Genomic DNA, 20,334 nt, shown 5'->3' on the forward strand with positions numbered 1-20,334 from the left:
CTTGGAAAATTTCGCCAGACCATGAATTAACTCTCGCTCTGATCCTGTGACATTGTGTACCTGACTACCTGCAACTTTATATTTACCTGTGAAACTGTATGTATATGCAACATTGTCTGGATCTGTGAAACTGAATTTTCGCGTAAAATAGTTTATAGCTGTAAAGTTGCAACTGCGATATTGTATACTTGTTACTTCTTATGTATTGTAACTTCAGTTATATCTTGGAATTGTGTGTAAATATGATATTGTTTTTGTTTATGTCACTGTAAATACCGGTAATATTGTATGTACCTATAGCATTGTGTACACGCTAGACAATGTTAACACCTGTTATAATGGCCGTACACGTGCCAGTGTGTGTAACTGTGACAACGTGATTACTTGTAACATTTTGTACACCCGTAACACGGTGTGCACTTGCGACATTGTGTACAGGTTGTGACACTATGTGTATATGTGTCATTTGGTTAACCTGTGATATTGTGTGGACCTTTGACATTTTGTGTACCTGTACACAAGTAAGCTAGTAATGTGACATTGTTTTTTATCTGTGACATCGACTGTACCAATGAATGTATAAATGACATTGTGTTTATCTAAGGCGTGGTGTGAATTCAATGAGTTGTCTTACTTTTTAAAGTAAAGTTAGATTGAACGCATTCCGTATCAATAGCTTTTCGTTGCTTACAGTGACTAACAATATTTAAAGGTTTCTATATTTATCTCCCTTGTTTTAGACCGCATATTTTTACCATTCGAATGATAAATTATTCCATTTCAGATCTAAGCTAATCTCATGAATAACTAATTAATTTGAAACAAAGCTTTCGCCGATTATGCAACTATATTTGCTCATTTACTGAGTTGTGGATTAGGAAGCAAATAGTTATCATTTCAGTCCCTTCTGGTTCTGATCTAATTGCTATGCTATCAGATCAGATGAAATGTTTCATGGTTATCAATCTGGGAATAGAATAGACACACGTCGAAGCTGAACTATACACTGTACCCTTGTAAAAATGTCTAGCAAAAAAGTCTATCTTCGTTTTGGTATGGAGAGATAGTACGTAGTGTATTATATATCTATGTCTATCTATCTGTCTCTCTCTCTTTATATATATATATATATATATATATACGTATCTCAACCACACATTCTCTCAACCACACACTCTCTATCTCTCTCTCTCTCTATATATATATTTATATATATATATATTTATATATATATATATATTTATATATATATATATATATATATATATATATATATATATATATATATATATATATATATATATATATACATTTATTCATATCTATATGTACAGTGATACGTATCTCACCCACACACTCGTTATATATATATATATATATATATATATATATATATATATATATATATATATATATATATATATATATATATATATAACGCCTATTAAACTAATTAATAAGACTACAATATTACAAGATAATCCATACAATAAGTTCACGTGTAATCGGATACATTTTACTGCTCGTTATTTTCCCGAGGTTTCTGTCACGTGTTCTATAAGTTTCTCATCCACTGTGATTAAGTATCAGTTAGGCACATACCTGCAACTCATCAGGAACGATAATCCTGCTCAAAAAATTGAAGGTAGGTCTTCTTAGGTCTAATATGATTTTTAAGTTTTTATTACAATTGTACATAATTGTACAATTAGTTGAGATTGCTAATAAGACTTAGAGCTTGATTAAAATGAAGTATATAACCAATTTGGCAACTAATGTTTCATTATTAACCTACAAACTCGGTATATAAGAGCGTAGCTAATGAGTTCAATGTCTGTATGACTTTCTGCAACACTACTATTATATTCAAGTTCTTATTAGTACTCCATTTTCCCTGTAACCGTGTTCTGTTTTGCGTATTTTTTTTCTGAGTGTCTTTGTTTAAATCAAAATAGCAGGACACGATGCCATTCCTGGGTACCATTAACCATCGTCTTCAGCGTCTTGCTGAAGAAAATCCTCAAGACAAGTGTTACACTTTTATCGGCGTGAAGAATGAGAGTCTGCAGTTGTCAAGGCAACAGCTTTTCGATCTGAGCAGAAGTTACGCTTCTCGCCTTAAGCGCAATGGGGTTAAGGTAACTTTATAAAAGTTTGTAGAGAAATTTCGTTTGCTCTACCCCCGTTTGTTTTAATAATTTTATTCCATCAGCAAGGTGATGTGGTTTGTTCAGCACTCAGCAACTCACGGACGCGAATACTAACAGACATGGCCATAGTGATGGCTGGTGGGGTCGTCTTGAATGCTTTGGTAAGTTACCAGTTACATAACGAGGCCTAAACAATATTTTGCATTAAATAATACTTTATGCATCTGTGTTATATGCTAAAGAAAACAAACTTGTTTTGTGAATATTAAGAAAACAATCTAATAAGTGATTTAAGCTGAAAGAATAGATCTACTTTAATTTGCAGCTTTTCAATATCTTAGGTAAATATTGTAAATCTAACTAAATTAAATAAAAAAGCCAGTTTTGTCAGACGGTCAAGATCTATTTTCGACCTTGAGACATTCGAAGTGCTCCACGGTCATCACATCAGCAGGGAACCCAACATTTAAGATATTTGAAAAATATTTCACCTCCAGCAGTGATTTGGTCGCAGGCGGGAAGTAAGTATGTAAGTTACGTTACAGCGTTTTCATGCAGCATAAAATAATTCTTAAAATAATAGTGGCTATTGTCAATTTGTTGAGTTATATTCAAGCTGAAAACGCCAACCCATATCATACAGTGTAGAAACAATCATCCCAGTACAGTGTAGCCAGGCCCCGTGGTTGAAACAGCTGATCGTGTACAAGTTAAACAGCCACGAAGACCACACAGCTTTCCTCTCTCGTCTAGCTGATGAAGAATTCTATGTCGCCCCCGTCACGGCCGATGACGAGGCTTACATTTTCTTGACTTCCGGCAGCACCGGATTTTCTAAGATGGTGCCGAGAACACACAGGTATGAACTATAATGTTTCCATTCTGTAATGGAATTTACCATTTACAAAAATCTCATTAACTCCTTATAATTTGTTTAGATCCCCCACTACATCCTGTTCACCACCTTATTTATGTTACACTAAAGATTTATTTGAAAAAAAAAAGAAACGTTGTTATTATCATTATAAAGAGTTTATACTCGTCTCCTAGTCTCTTAAGATAATTGGAAACATACGATTTTTCTTCAGAGAATGTCTTGACATAGCAGAAAACTACAGCAGTATTTTTACTAAAGACGATGTCTTGTACAGTGATCGCCCATTTGGATGGATCGGAGGATTTCCCCATTATTTCTTGTCCCAGGGGATTCCCACCCTAGTGCAGGAACTTTATGATGGGGTCACTCTCAGGAGGGTGGTGGATGTCTGGGACGTCGCGCTTCGTCTCGGGGCTACTTTTACATTTACACTTGTGGCTGATATCATGCAACTCAAAGAGGTGAGGGTTACTTTGGCCGAACCAATTATATATATATATATATATATATATATATATATATATATATATATATATATATATATATATATAATGTTATAATGGTAACTGGATAATTGAATACTTTCAATAACATTTCTCAGCTCTACAAGGACGGTATTTTTAAGAAATCGATCGGGATAATTTTTACTGGAGCTCAACCAATCAAAAAGGTGCTAAGATTTTATTTTTAGATTTGCTTTGCGTTTGCTTCTTTATAGATCTAGAAAGAAATAGCTTTTTATAAACAAAATAAATGGCAGTTCAGGTCGATGGATGTTTTTAGTTATAGGAGTGGGTGTGTAAAAATCTCAACCAACCTGGTCATTCCGGTCTATTCATAGCCTACTTTTTGTGTTTTACATGACAGAATGTCATGGAGGCTGTCGGCCTAGTGTGTGAGCGGATGATGACTTCCTATGGTTCCACTGATGTAGGGTTGATGGTCTATGGACTGATAGATAAACTGAACAAGGTATTTACATCAATATAATGCTATAAGGATTAAGCAAGATGATTGCGAGACACCTGATACTTGTGTTTTGTCATATAACCAATTCATGCTGAGTTTAAAATTTGAAAGTTGCAATATCTGAGCATTACATCACTTTTTTAGAAATGTTGTACGACCTTGGCATTTTATAAGTTTTCTCAATTATTCGTTGAATTTTTAATTTTTCCATTATTTGTAATAAGATGTTATTATTTATTACTCAAATGACGAATGTTAAATGATTATGCGTGTATACAATACACATAAAAAGTTGTAATCTGTACACAGTATGGCAAAAAGGTAATAAAATGAGATTGTAGTGTGTTGTTAGTTACGGTATTTAGCTCATCGTGTTTTGTAGTTGTTGTTTAAGGTTTCAATCATAAGATCATATTACAGACTGCTCTTCGTGCTTAGGTGCATTGACCATTTTTTTATAACTTCACTACTGGACTCAGCTAAAGCTTTCGTGCAAAACTCAGGCATTACCAGCTGTTTTCCCATTCATCTATAATTACGATTATTTAGCAATTAGGCTCATATTAGCTTTCGGTACTCGTTTGTTGATAGTAGCCCATGTGAAGTGAGTTTATGATCAAATATTTTTTTATACCATAGGACACGTTTAAAGACTGCTATGCTGGGAACACTATCTGCCCAGGCTTACAATTAAGATTGGTGGATGCAAAAACCAAAGAGATTTTTACAGAGCCGAAACGTATTGGGATGATACACTTTAAAGGTTTATTACGATTAAAGCTTTTACATTATTAAAAAAAATAATTAGGTGAATTAGTTTTGTCTTTAGCAACACTACTGCTTTAGTTGAAAGTAATAGAATATATATCTTCCTTTTTGTGTGTGTTAAAATAGTATAAACATATATGCTAGACCAAATTTATAACTAACGTTGCTGAAACATCCATTGAAGCCAAATAAATCACTTGTTGTATTGTTACCAGGGAAGACAGTTTTAAGGCGTTATTTAAACGTTGAAGACACAACAACTATGACATTCATGCTAGACGGATGGTTGGACACTAAAGATACTGGCTACTTGGAGTAAGTGTATTTTATTAGAGGTAATAAATGTACTTTATAACAAGGTGTAATTTGTATTTCAGATTTGTGAAATAAATTATTATGTTTGGCGTCTTGCGCTGCCTGGATACAGTGCTGGTAGAATCTAGACCTACTGGCGTCTAAAGCTGATGGAACTTGTCCATCTCAAATGGCATTTAGAGCTACTGATATCTAAAACAACTGACATCTAGCTCATATGGCATCGATCTCTTCTGACATCTAGAACTTCTGGCATCTTGTGGCATCTAAAGCTACTAACACTTAGAGCTACTGATATCTAAAACAACTGACATCTAGCTCATATGGCATCGATCTCTTCTGACATCTAGAACTTCTGGCATCTAGCACTTCTGAAATCTAGCACTTTTGACATCTAGCACTTCTGGCATCAAAAGCTACTAACATTTAGAGCTACTAGTATTAAGAACTACTAACATCTAAATCTCTGGTATCTAACCCTACAGACTTTTAAACATACTTCCAACGTCTAGGTCTACAGCGCCTAAACCTCATAAATAGCACTAATAGCACGCAGGGCATTTATGGCACTTCTGTTATCTAGATCTTCTGGCATTTATTAACACTTCTGACATCTAGATCTTTCGGCATCATTCACTTTTGTTATCTAGATCTTCTGACAACTAGTACTCCTGACATTTAGATCTTTCGGCATCAAGCACTTCTGTCATCTAGCGCTTCTGGTATCTGGGCTGTAGTAATACTTGGTTAATATATTGCCATTTTTACAGTAATAACTAAATTTGTTGTTGATTTAAAGCGAAGATGGAGGCGTCCACATCATTGGGCGTCAAGCAGACATGATTACAATTGGAGCGTATCTCTTGTACCCGCAGTGGATGGAGGAGCGAATACAGATGTGTCCAGGGATTCAGTCTGTTATGGTCGTAGGTAAATAGTTAGGTCGATGGCAATACTGAAGATATAACAGGGTATACACTTTAAGACATAGTTTTAAGAGATAAAATGGATGATATAAAGGAAGAATCTAGCAATGTCATAATACTTTTAAGACCTCTAGAAGTAAGGCTTGGGGGGGGGGGGGCTACTGGGTGAAGTAGTCGATGTACTGGCTCCCTGTGAATATTATATACGAAGGTCTATTTTACATGGATACGGCTATGTTCTTTAATCTGCCAATGACTATTACACCCATTTCGGTAGATTTGGACTATTTTACAAATATTTACATTATGTTTCTTGACATGTAGGTTGTTTGAAATCATAGTAGCATACTTTGAGTTTTTTTAATCCAATAATTTTATTTTACTTTTGGACTTTTTGATGTATGCTATTTTGTTGATGTTAGCAGTAACAGGATAGCATATTTGCACGTTATGTTCTCAGCAAAATAGCACAAATGCACTGTATTTTAGTAGTAGGATAGCATATATAAACGTAATATTGTAGCAGGATAGCATATAAGCACATTATGTTAGTAGCAGGACAGCATATATGCACGTTATGTTAGTAGCAGAACACCGTGTTAGCAGCAAAATAACATACATACACGGTACGTTAGAAGTATGATAGCATGCAAGTTATGTTAGCAGCAGTTAGCTGCCATGCATGTTCTTTTCGTTTTGTGGTAGGAAAATGTCTCAAATTTTATTGTATCATTGACATTGAATTGAAAGTGTATACAGATAAATACTTACTAAATTACAGGGCTGCCCCATCCAGTGACAATTCAGGAGATATGTGTTTGTGTCATCAAAGAGAAAGACGCGACATTGACCCTAGCAGACCTGAAGAATTTCTGCCAGGGAATTTTCCTGGAGGGGGCCACAAAGTTTGACGGGGTGCCTGAGAAGTTTGTCTTCATGGAGAGTTTTCCATTACTTTCTACTGGAAAAGTTTCACGGAAAGCCACTGAGAGAATGGCAGCGGAATACTTCAAAGCATACTCTACTTAATGATGTCGGATGCCAACTCCATTATAAATAAACTTGCCTAGTAAAGGAGGAAATTATTAGTCAGTATCATGATTAAAATTTTATGTATTAATAATTATTTTTACTGTAATTTTAACGTATAAAAATAAAATAAAATTAAACATACTAGACTTTCTTGACTTAGTCCTCTTGGCTGCTTATGGAACATAGGGCCTCCGCCATTTCTTTCCATTTCGTCCGGTCCCCGGCTATTAATTTTGCAATCTCCCAAGATATCCCCGTTGGCTTCAATTTCTTCGAGAAGACTCCGCCTCCAGGTCTGTCTTGGGCGCCCTCTCTTCCGCTTTCCCTGGGGGTTCAACTCAAGCGCCAGGCGTGTCACATTTGTGTGAGCCTTTCGCAGTGTCATTACACTGCAATTAATGAAAGTGAATTAATGCATTTAAACAATTTATAGATTTTGTAGCAAACTATTTAGCCTAAATTGTAAAATTACTTTTTGGAATGACCACATTACATAAGAAATAGAGAGCATGCAAGGTTTTTGTGGCCTATTCGATGCCCCGTCCACTGAACTTAACGTGATCCATGATTTGAGTCAGGTATCGTTTAGAGCTGATCAGGCTCGAGTGCGTCATTTGGATGTGAGTCCGAATATAACTAATAGCTATGCCTGTATTCAATACTATTCCTACTGACAATTTGTTTTTGCTGCCATAGTTCGTTGTGGATGAAGGCAGCAAAAAAAAAAAAAAAAAAAAAAAAAAAAAAAAAAAAAAAAAAAAAACAACAACAACAAACAAACAACCTGACGTATGTTGGTGAATCTTGTCAAAATAAAAGTGACAGTAAGTCACAAAGCCAACAATAAATGGAAAATATTCTTTCTTTGTTATATTTGACGAAATCTACTGATAGAATATGTTACTCGTTGTTTAGCAGAAAATTAAATAGCTTTAAAAGAAGTTAACGCATGTACAATCAACTCCACAACTTTTATTTTATTGCGTGAGCAAACAAAATATACTTGAACTGAAATAAATAACATCAGGCTTTTGGTTCTAGCAAATTTTTAATCTCCAAAAAAGTAAGATACCTCTCTCCCTTAAATGATTTTGTTTTAGCTGTTAGACACAAATTCATAGGAAATGTCATTATTTTCGTAAAGGGAAATGACCAAGCTAAGTTGATTTTGGTAAAAGTATTAATTGAGTAGTTTCCCCTTGCATGATAAAATGACTGCCGATAATAGAAAAATTGATTGGATCGCTAAGCATCGTTAAAAGTCTAAGAAATTTAGAAAATCGGACATAATATTAGATTTATCAATCAATTTTCAAAATAGAATATAATATACAAAACAAAATTAGGCTATCTAAAAGATATGAAAAGACAAGATTTATTTTAAAAAATAATTAAAACACAAATCACCAAATGTGATTTCACATAGATCTAAATACACATTGTTATTCCCTTGTCACACAATTTCAAAAAGTCCAAACCTCCACTCCTAGATCTTGGAGTGTGACGTCGTTTATGCACATGTAAATATTTGTTTAGTTTGCCATTTGTTTACATGGATCTATAATTTTTAATGTAGATCCAAAATCCGAAAATTAAAAGTCGAAAAAAAGCTCTTTAGTATTTGAAACTCAAAAATAAGCTTCCGGGAAAATGAAAACAAAGTCGGCCCTGGTCACTTAAGGTCAACATTTGCTAGATTGTCCCATTAATGGGAACCCGTGTGATGAACGAATTCTCGTACGATTCCTTATCGAAAAGAGATGGAGACGAAAACCCTATCTCTATAAGGCACGATAAAGATGTCGAGAATCTTTTTCAGGATGCGCAGAATACCGTACCGCGACAAACTGGGCCAGGTAAAGTTACATCACTTCATCACCACTAGATTCTAGGTCTAGTATATTAGTATATTTGTACACAATCAGGATGCTATGCTTTTAAAATTGATAAATGGTAAGTATACCAAGTTACAAAACCTGCAATCTAACTAATAATCCATACTTTCAGTTATAAAAACGATCATCAATGAAGAAAGCGTAAACATTCTATTTTTAGGTGTGACATAAAAAAACAGTCATAAATCTAGCCAAATGATTGGATTCTTGCGCAGCACACATTTTCCCGCGCCTCGTTTTCACTAAGCAAGATTATAATAAAATGGCATTATTGGGGGGGTGATCATTTTCCCACGCACATATCTCATTAACACACCAAATTATTACCAGTTAATGGTAATGTGTGTAAAATTAATACTTTAAAGTTTACATCTGACATAAGCTGGTTTGCATCTGGAAGCGATATGTAAGAGTTATTTGATATAAAAGACAAGAATTCATAGAGCTATTTTCACTAACGCGTCGCTTGCGAGACAAACAAAGAAATTAGGTCAAAAGTACATCTGGGAATTCTTAAATAACAGACTGAAATATAAACGGATAGTTCCGATGTCTAAAATTAACGATGGCCTCGTAATTATTAGTTTTATCCCTCTACCGTTTAGTGAAAGCGAAACTGGTCGCCATTTTTATTAAGCGCATGAGCCGTGAGATGCCACGAAAATGACAAACCCGGAAGTGTTGAACCGAACGGCCTAATGTAGGCCCTACCTGTTTTCAAACAATTGAATTGAAAAAAAAATAGGCCTAACACTTTTCAATAATAAATGAAGACTAGCAATGTTTCCAACAGATGCAACCATGCTCATTTACTATAGCAGCCATCTTGTTTAAGTTCTTTCTTTGTTAACTTATATAGCGCGAGATTCAGGGGAAGGCAGCTCTATTTTACAAAAATGGCTGCTGTTTATATAGGAACCACTGTTGTTAAAAGTTAAGGATGATATTTCGAGTCGTCCCTTTGAATCCCGGTCAGAACGTCCCCCCGTCGTGGCCTCAACCAACCGGCGGGCTTGTTGCATTGAGTTAAATATAAACTCAAAACAATAGGCCTAATATAAACAATCTCCTTTCGGTCGGTCAGGCCACATACCAGGCACGCACAGTGTTGTGTGTCGTGCCTTAACCCTTCATTATCATTAGGCTAGATATATTTAATTATTTAATTAATTAATTAATTTGCTAATTTATAAAATTATGTATGATGCTATAGCAGTAGGTAAGTTACGGTAAGTATAATTTTTTAACTATGTATTTGTACTATAAAGAAACAGCTTCATTGTTTCAATACCACCCTCTCCCCTTCTTGAACTCAAAGTTAAACTTTTAACCCCGTTCGTAGAGACATGAGGTATGCTGTAAGGCGGCGGGTGGGTAGGGTATATACTCATTGAAGAAAAAATCCACCGTGGTGCGTGTTATTGGCCTTGGGCCTTCGGTGACGTTGTTGGCGTTTGCTGTGAGGGACAGAGGGGTGTGTGTTATATCCGTTAAAAAAAAATAGCAACATGGTATTGGCCTATGATGACGTCGGCGCAAGCGGGGAGGGGGGGGGGGGCACTTTTTTTTTAAAACCAACAACTAGGCGTTTAAAGGCTGTAATGAAAATCAAGGACTGGTATAGCAATAAGGTCGAATTTAACGAGTGATGCTTGCTGGGTCTATCATACGATTGCTTGGCGACGGGAATCTCGTCAAGCTTAGTTTATATTTACAGTCAACTATTGGGATGCTGTCATGCACAAAGTAACAGCTACCAAATGTAGCACTTAAAACATCGAGTGCATCCCGCTCATTATAAATTTGAAATACAAGTTATGGATTGTCCAAAAACTTGAAGGACTGTCAGAATATATTCTTCCTGTATTATTTTTTATTCAGTTCAAAAACATATACATGCCAAGTAGTTGCTAAGCAATTTTTTTTTACAAAAGTGATGAAGGATCTGTATAGGCTGACCTTGGGTTTGGAATTTTTTTCTGGCAATATTGTCTTTAGACAAAAAGTTAATATATAATGTTTTGTGAAAAAAATGCAGTTTTTATCCACTGTTTAATCCACTATTTCTGTCCTTTTCTCCAGTTTACAAATAAATGCATAGTGAAGATTAGAATTCACATACAGAATGAACAAATTTAACTACACTTTTAAAAATAGTTTATCATGTCGATTACTAAAATGATGCTTTGCCTAATTTTTTAAGATCATAAAATTAGCAGGGTAAACTTATTCCTCACCAATAAAAACAAAGACAAGCATAAAAAAATGACTTGTAAATTGTCTCTATTTATGCAAAATTCCACTGGTGTTGTCTCATATTTTACCACTTCATCAGTTTATGTTTTACATTATAATAATTATGTCTTAGTAGAAATAATTAGTAGATCATATCTATATGTCATAGGGTGCCGCATGAGTTTTACACTTATAAAAATTTAGATTAAATAAGTTTATTTTTTTTTACTGTGCAGACCAAGTTCAGAAAATGGCTGGCTTAAGTATAGGATTCTGTAGGTATGTTCATTATAGCTCTTAGACTTGTACGTGACAAATAAACTAAAGACCTTGCACAATATGATTTGGATAAAATTATCAATTGTTTTCATACTTGTTTTTTTTTTTTTGGTGTGTAGTTAGCGTAATTTGTAACAGTTAGTTGTTAAATAATAATTATATTGTTATAGTACATTTTTTCAATATTCTCACAGTGGTAAAAACTCCATTTAGTGAAATTCTTTTCTAAAATTTAATTTTTCTACAGTCTTTTTGCTGAACAACTCCTATCCCATCCATGTATTGTTATGAGAAGACAATGCCAAGTAAGAATCTTTTTAACTAATCTTTTCTCATGTTTGTTGGTATTTCACATTATGTAATATCTATATACTTTTGTTTCCTCAATTACAGGTGCATCATGCGGGATTTTGGTATCATCTAACCCCTATATCACTACTTCAAACCATCATAAATATCCAAAGGACACAGGTGAATTAAAAAAAACAATATTATGGTGCTTAGCATTTTTTTCAACTCAGTAACTGTGTAAAGAAAAATGTGCGTACTGTTTCAGGGCGGCGTGGTGCTATGGAAAGGACTAGGCAGTGTGTATATAGTTCGAGGCATCAGTATGGTTTCTGAGACTGTGATTAGTGAAGTGACAACTCTGCCAAGGTACATTTATGGCAGTCAGCATAGTTATCTGAAAGTGGAAGTAAAAAGATCTGTGTGATTTCAATAATCGAAGATGTGCAAATATCTTGTAATGTCTATTATAAAATGGATAACTTGAAAATATACAACAAAACTCGTGGATGTGGTTTGTCTTTAAAAGAACCACAGTATGTTAGCATCTTAATTTCATAATTACTTATGTCTACCCATGAATATTCATTGATTTAAATTACATTGTAGAGATTCAACCTTTGTGTAAATTGTAGGCAGTTATAGTGTTAACAAAATTAATTAAATCCATAGATAATTATGTACTTAAAGACTTATATCAGCTAATTTCATTTGAGGTCTTTTAAATTTTACTTTCTTAAAACTATGATTGCATGTGTTAATACATTCTATTTATTTTTTTCAGAGAGGCTTCTAGACATAGTTCTATTAAAAAGTTAGGCGGACACATTTTATTGAAAGGGTATGTGTAATGTTAACTAGTTATGATATTTACAATTAAGAGTATTTTACATAATTTGTTTAGCTTAACAAAACATAAGATCTAAGTTGAATCCTTGTTAAGAGTTAATAAAGGATCTGTCCATTAATGAGTAGCAGTTTTTTAAATGTGCAAACTGTTCTTATATCAAAGAAAATTAACAAATGAAAGTGCAACATATTGTTATTTATATTTTTTGTAATTATGTAACCTGTCTTTATTACAGTTTGATTTTTGCTGTCACAACACCCTTTTATGCTGCCAGTTTAGTAGAAACAATACAGGTTAGTGTGATCTGCTCTTAATGAGTTTTTTGTGTTAATGTTCTGTTCTGTAACTGAGACATTTTTACCTGTTTTCCCTTTGTTTTCATTATCACTTATACTGAGTAGTTGAACTGGTCTAACTGTTTTATTTTTACAGAGCGATATTGCTAGTGAGAAACCAGGTGTGTTTGATGTTCTGGTGGAAGCTGCTGCCAGGGTTGGGGCATGGGGGGCACCCAAGACATCACGGCAGGTGGCGGTCTGGCACCTGGCGCTGCCCACCATGGTGTTCAGGTTGTCACACTACATAGTCAACTCCATCGCCCAGTTCACTGTCACATCTGCCATGCATTTAGAGCAACAAGAGATGAGGGTAATCTATTTGTTTGATTTTACTAAACTAGTAGCACAGGCAGGAGATGAGGTCACTATATCTGTTTTTGTTCATTTTTCTATATAACCAATATACTCATGATGGCCAGTTTTTATATTGTGTTGTTGCGCAGCTGATTCTAATTTTTTTAAATAGCTATTTAGTACAATAAAAAATGTCCGGTTAAGAGAAACGGAAAACAAACTTCCTTTCTGTATTTTTAGCATTCAAAATTGCCTTGTTAATATATAAGAGATTTTTTTTTAAAATTCATAATTTTGCCTTAGTCAATAGACTTTGGTGTTAGTTTAAGGATGAATTTGGACTAAGCTATAATGGGGACATGTTGAATTTAGATGAAAATAAATAATAGTTGTTATAATAATATATAATTTAATAAATATTAATGTAAGATGCAGTTGTGTGGTTACTCCTAAAGGTGAGAAACTCTAATAATACTAATAGTAGTGTTTTGCTTTGCTATGTCCATTACGCCAAAATGCATTTGCCATTCCAAGGGTTATGAATTAATTTTTATTCAACTGAATGCAATAGAGAATGCAATTTATATTTTATTAAATGTGTTGTCCATTTTACTTTTGTTTTCAAAAATGTAAATTTTTGTTATTGAAATTTTTAAAAATTGTTAATTTAAAAAAAGACACCCTATATCTATGTACCGTTATATTTTAAAGAGTAATGTCCCTTTACTTAGGATTGGGGAAGTGAGAAATGCGATGTGGCCAAGAAGTTAAAAGCTTAATAGTACAGGAAACATTAGCAAGAGATACAGAATATCTAGCACTAATTTGTCTTGCAACACAACATGCTTTGATTAAGTAACTAGCAAAACTTACCTTACTCCCACCTCTTTTTAATGACAAACGTCTTTTCCTATTTCTCTATGCCTGGTGTTTTTTTTATCCTTTGTGTGTTCCATAAAATGTCATGTTTTTTAATGCATTTTGCTGGTTTCTACAGCGTATGACTTCTCCATTTTTCTTGTTCCACTAAGATTTGTCCTGTCTTTTCCCATACTGTTGTGTTAGGTATCACATTTTAGTGCCATCCAATAAACCAGTTTTTAAGCTTATCCTCTGCTGTTAATAGTTTTCATTTATATCATTAACAGTTGTAGCGTTTTATCTATATTTTTTATACAGGAATTGCCAGGTGGAAATGGAAGAGAGCCGACAGCTTATGAGACTTATTTTCCAGAGCTCCTAGCAACATTTACTGGTGGCTTATTGGCTGACATGATCACTTACCCTTTAGAGACAGTGCTACACCGGCTGTATGTGCAGGTAGTAGTTGAGATTTTTACACATTTGTGTGTTGGAAAAGTTAGACAAATATCATATATCAGCTCACATATCACACATTTTACAAAAAAAAAATTAATTTTCTTGGTACCACTTTGTTAATGCACTAATTATTTTTGTCAGGGAACCAGGACTATCATTGACAACACTGACAATGGTTTGGGTGTTGTGCCTATCAACACACGCTATGATGGTTTCATCGACTGCTTCAGGTCTATTGTGGCTGAGGAAGGCTTACATGGCTTGTACCGTGGCTTCGGTGCTCTGGTCCTGCAATACTCCATCCATGCAATCATTTTACGCCTTGCCAAATTTATGTTTGAAAAGTTGTCTAAAGAACTCAGCAAGACAAAAGCCAAGCCTAAAAATTTACCAGGGCCAGGTGGTAGAGTCAGACTCTCCGAGTACAACTATTTAGAAGGAGACATTAAGAAATAAATTATTTTAAAGGAAAATAAAGTTTTAAAATGTAAACTCATCCCAAGTGTCATGTGATATTTGAAGGAAAAGATTGACAGTTATAGATTTTTGGTTTTGGAGTTATATTTTAATTTTTATGGATCAGTGTTAAAATTATATTTAGTTTTTCTCAATTGTAATTATGTATGAAAATTTAAACCAAAACAAAATATTTAATATTTCCATTTGCAATTATTTGGATGTATTTTACACCATTGCAAGATGTAAAATGTACCAACAATTATACATTGCTTTATGCATACTGTATGTGAAATGAATACTATCAAAACTATGATTTTTTTTTCAATCAAGAATTAAATTTTTAATTGATTTTTTTCACAACCTTCACCAAGAAAACATTAGTGTGATATACATGAGATGCTTCTAAAAAAAATCAGGTTCTAGTTAGATGTGATAACAATAATTAGAACTATATACTACTGTATCACACCAATATTGTGTCACCAAAACATTGTCTTATTTATATATATTGTGTCCCTATAAGTAAAGTCACTTGCACACAGTCCTGTATGCTTCCTCAAACATTTTCCTACCCAGGAAATGGGGATGTTTTTTTCCTTTACCATCAAAAGCAACACCATGGATCAGTGGTGCTAGTTCATAGTGACATGTATGACTGACTGAACGTTCTGTTTCTTCACTGTATGAATGTATGTAGAAAACAACTGTTCAGTCTTGCTGTATACTTTGTTAAACATGTGCATTTGTGGCATTGTTTCTCTGTGCGATAGCTGAATAGTTACTAAAAGCATTAAGCTAATTTGTTGCTATTTTTGCAAGAGGATAATTACTTAGAAATCCTAATGAGTTAATTAGCTGCTATGAGTAATCAACGTAGTGAACTTAAATACTAGATTGTATCAGTGTAACAGCTGTAATATTATATGTTGATATTAGCAGTAAACATTTATAGACATTTTTTTTGGTACAGGCCCTTTTGATGGATGAATGGAATGTAACTTTTTTACTTTTTTTTTCTTTACCAAAGATTGTAGAAAGTGTTATAGTAAAGACTGATTTGTAGTGCTTGAATGTTGTAATAGTAGAAAGTTACAGTTCAAAATGATGTGTAGTGCGTTAAGTGTTGTAAGTTGATTCTAAGGTGTTGTAAATCTATGGATTTTTTGAATGGTGTAGACCTACTTGTTAAAGCTTATTTCATCCAATTTTTGCCCTTTTGTTACCAGTACTTGTTAAACTTGGTTAAACCAAAACAGAGTTTTTGAAATAAAAACAAACAAACAATAGCATATTGTAGTTATGTCATTTTAAAAATAAAATGAATTAAGCAATTTAATTTATTGAAACTTTTAGTAAGATACAGCTTTATACATAAAATATGGGACATGTAAAACATAGCCAATTTGATTTAACCTTATTATGTATAGAAAGAATGGGACTATTACCAGGACTATCAATCTACACTTTCCATGACTTATGTCAGGTACCAATCATTTTCTGAGCTAGCAGTAGCTGTCCACAATATCACTGGCTTTGTACTTCCTACATAATTAATTACTTAATGCCACGGGGTGAAGGTAAGTGGCTGTAATCTGAATTAATAGTATGCATTCAAGTTATTTAACATGGCTAATCATTGCATTAGGTCACAGTAATTGTGTCTAAATACAGAACTCTACAGTTGTTCTAACGAAAAGCATTTGACCGGAGTTGTGTGTTCTATAATGTGAGTCTATACATACACTTGAATGGCAACAAATATCTGTATTGACAATGTTGACGTCTAGATGCAAACCCTAGTGACCCATGTGAGCAAACAGAATGACGTCTAGATGCAAACCCTAGTGACCCATGCGAGCAAACAGAATGACGTCTAGATGCCACCCTAGTGACCCATGTGAGCAAACAGAATGACGTCTAGATGTCACCCTAGTGACTCATGCAAGCAAACAGATTGACGTCTAGATAAGATGCCACCCTAGTGACCCATGCGAGCAAACAGAATGACGTCTAGATGCCACCCTAGTGACCCATGCGAGCAAACAGAATGACGTCTAGATGCCACTCTAGTGACCCATGCGAGCAAACAGAATGACGTCTAGATGCCACCCTAGTGACCCATGTGAGCAAACAGAATGACGTCTAGATGCCACCCTAGTGACCCATGTGAGCAAACAGAATGACGTCTAGATGCCATTCTAGTGACCCATGTGAGCAAACAGAGTGACGTCTAGATGCCACCCTAGTGACCCATGTGAGCAAACAGAATGACGTCTAGATGCCACGCTAGTGACCCATGTGAGCAAACAGAATGACGTCTAGATGCCACCTTAGTGACCCATGCGAGCAAACAGAATGACGTCTAGATAAGATGCCACCCTAGTGACCCATGTGAGCAAACAGAATGACGTCTAGATGCCACCCTAGTGACCCATGTGAGCAAACAGAATGACGTCTAGATGCCACTCTAGTGACCCATGCGAGCAAACAGAATGACGTCTAGACACCACCCTAGTGACCCATGTGAGCAAACAGAATGACGTCCAGATGCCACCCTAGTGACCCATGCGAGCAAACAGAATGACGTCTAGATGTCACCCTAGTGACCCATGCGAGCAAACAGAATGACGTCTAGATGTCACCCTAGTGACCCATGCGAGCAAACAGAATGACGTCTAGATGTCACCCTAGTGACCCATGTGAGCAAACAGAATGACGTCTAGATGTCACCCTAGTGACCCATGCGAGCAAACAGAATGACGTCTAGATGTCACCCTAGTGACCCATGCGAGCAAACAGAATGACGTCTAGATGCCACCCTAGTGACCCATGCGAGCAAACAGAATGACGTCTAGATGCCACCCTAGTGACCCATGTGAGCAAACAGAATGACGTCTAGATGCCACCCTAGTGACCCATGTGAGCAAACAGAATGACGTCTAGATGCCATTCTAGTGACCCATGTGAGCAAACAGAATGACGTCTAGATGCCATTCTAGTGATCCATGCGAGCAAACAGAATGACGTCTAGATGCCACCCTAGTGACCCATGTGAGCAAACAGAATGACGTCTAGATGCCACCCTAGTGACCCATGTGAGCAAACAGAATGACGTCTAGATGCCATTCTAGTGACCCATGTGAGCAAACAGAGTGACGTCTAGATGCCACCCTAGTGACCCATGTGAGCAAACAGAATGACGTCTAGATGCCACGCTAGTGACCCATGTGAGCAAACAGAATGACGTCTAGATGCCACCTTAGTGACCCATGCGAGCAAACAGAATGACGTCTAGATAAGATGCCACCCTAGTGACCCATGTGAGCAAACAGAATGACGTCTAGATGCCACCCTAGTGACCCATGTGAGCAAACAGAATGACGTCTAGATGCCACTCTAGTGACCCATGCGAGCAAACAGAATGACGTCTAGATAAGATGCCACCCTAGTGACCCATGTGAGCAAACAGAATGACGTCTAGATGCCACCCTAGTGACCCATGTGAGCAAACAGAATGACGTCTAGATGCCACTCTAGTGACCCATGCGAGCAAACAGAATGACGTCTAGACACCACCCTAGTGACCCATGTGAGCAAACAGAATGACGTCCAGATGCCACCCTAGTGACCCATGCGAGCAAACAGAATGACGTCTAGATGTCACCCTAGTGACCCATGCGAGCAAACAGAATGACGTCTAGATGTCACCCTAGTGACCCATGCGAGCAAACAGAATGACGTCTAGATGTCACCCTAGTGACCCATGTGAGCAAACAGAATGACGTCTAGATGTCACCCTAGTGACCCATGCGAGCAAACAGAATGACGTCTAGATGTCACCCTAGTGACCCATGCGAGCAAACAGAATGACGTCTAGATGCCACCCTAGTGACCCATGTGAGCAAACAGAATGACGTCTAGATGTCACCCTAGTGACCCATGCGAGCAAACAGAATGACGTCTAGATGTCACCCTAGTGACCCATGCGAGCAAACAGAATGACGTCTAGATGCCACCCTAGTGACCCATGTGAGCAAACAGAATGACGTCTAGATGCCACGCTAGTGACTCAAAAAGGTTGAAACAATTGTATAGAAGTAAGGGGCTAGGACATGGCGCCCTGTCAATCTCCCAGATTATATTTACACCCTGTAGTTAAATATTATACGTGTTAATTGAGGCATAGTCTGAAATGGACCGACAAATAATTGAAACAAATTAGATTTCGTACTTCGCCTTAGCACTCTATAGAATGGTAGAAAGAACGGAAACGTGTAGAAAAAAAGTATCCCATCCAGAAGTAAAAACTCCCAGTTGCCTGTAAAAAACAAATATTATAAAAAATTACGAAATTAAAGCTGAAAACTATGTGGATATATTTCCATGGGCAATTTTCTGTTGATTAATTATGTAATCACGTAATGAAGCACCACATGTGTTCGTCTACGTCGCGTCGGCTACTGGAGCGACAGACGACAGACCGACAACAATTAGCCAAAACGTCAGTCAACTTTAACATGTTTTCATCTGCTGTTTACGTATTTATCGCTCGTTAACCGGGCTAAATGATTTGGTGAACAAAACTATTTGTGAACAGTGGCGGAACTAGATAAAAAGACCTCCCCCCCGCATGTATATATATATATATATATATATATATATATATATATATATATATATATATATATATATATATATATATATATATATATATATATATATATATATATATATATATATATATATATATATATATATATATATATATATATATATATATATATGGTGACAGGACAAATGATCTCAGGACAAAAGATACCAGGACAAAATATATCAGGACTAATGATATCACGGACAAATGCTTTCATATATATATATATATATATATATATATATATATATATATATATATATATATATATATATATATATATATATATATACATATATAGATGCAGATGGAGGCAGAGTCAAAGATATAGTAGTTTTCTTCCAGGCATCTTTGGGGGGGGGGGGGGGGGCAGAGGCGTAGCGACCCCTCCCGGCGCCCGGGGACAAACTTTCGATTTGCAACCCCCCCCCCCCCCCCCCCTCGAACTTTTCATTTGCACCCCCTCCCCTCAAACTTTCGATTTGCACCCCCCTCGAACTTTTCAATTGCACCCCCCCTCAAACTTTCAATTTGGCGCCCCCCTAAGGTCGGCGCCCAGGGACATATGTCCCCCGCCCCCCCCCCCCCCCCGCTACTCCTCTGGGGGGGGACGGACTATGCCCCCCCTCCCCCGAATAAAGTCTGCGCCCCCCTCCCCCCAGTCCTAAATGGAATTTATATAGAAAAA

The 20,334-nt window shown here is 35.9% G+C and overlaps 2 protein-coding genes across 2 annotated transcripts; both read left to right on the plus strand.

The window, feature by feature from the left end:
• Nucleotides 1–1,964: 1,964 nt before the first annotated feature.
• Nucleotides 1,965–7,034, plus strand: LOC131941683 (2-succinylbenzoate--CoA ligase). Its single transcript, XM_059301095.1, has 10 exons — nucleotides 1,965–2,138; nucleotides 2,529–2,671; nucleotides 2,794–3,009; nucleotides 3,239–3,488; nucleotides 3,629–3,697; nucleotides 3,895–3,999; nucleotides 4,636–4,759; nucleotides 4,980–5,079; nucleotides 5,879–6,009; nucleotides 6,787–7,034. The coding sequence occupies exons 1-10, from the start codon at nucleotides 1,965–1,967 to the stop codon at nucleotides 7,032–7,034; spliced, it is 1,560 nt and encodes a 519-aa protein (XP_059157078.1).
• Nucleotides 7,035–8,679: 1,645 nt separating this feature from the next.
• On the plus strand, nucleotides 8,680–16,266 carry LOC131941694 (mitochondrial outer membrane protein SLC25A46). The gene is made up of 10 exons (XM_059301117.1): nucleotides 8,680–8,893; nucleotides 11,404–11,446; nucleotides 11,694–11,751; nucleotides 11,840–11,917; nucleotides 12,003–12,103; nucleotides 12,519–12,575; nucleotides 12,820–12,877; nucleotides 13,017–13,232; nucleotides 14,396–14,536; nucleotides 14,678–16,266. The coding sequence occupies exons 1-10, from the start codon at nucleotides 8,746–8,748 to the stop codon at nucleotides 14,990–14,992; spliced, it is 1,215 nt and encodes a 404-aa protein (XP_059157100.1). The 5' UTR covers nucleotides 8,680–8,745; the 3' UTR covers nucleotides 14,993–16,266.
• Nucleotides 16,267–20,334: the final 4,068 nt, after the last annotated feature.

This window comes from Physella acuta, unplaced genomic scaffold, assembly GCF_028476545.2.
Source record: "Physella acuta isolate Inbredline_101_S28 unplaced genomic scaffold, ASM2847654v3 ptg000369l, whole genome shotgun sequence".
Taxonomy (NCBI): Eukaryota; Metazoa; Mollusca; class Gastropoda; family Physidae; genus Physella; species Physella acuta.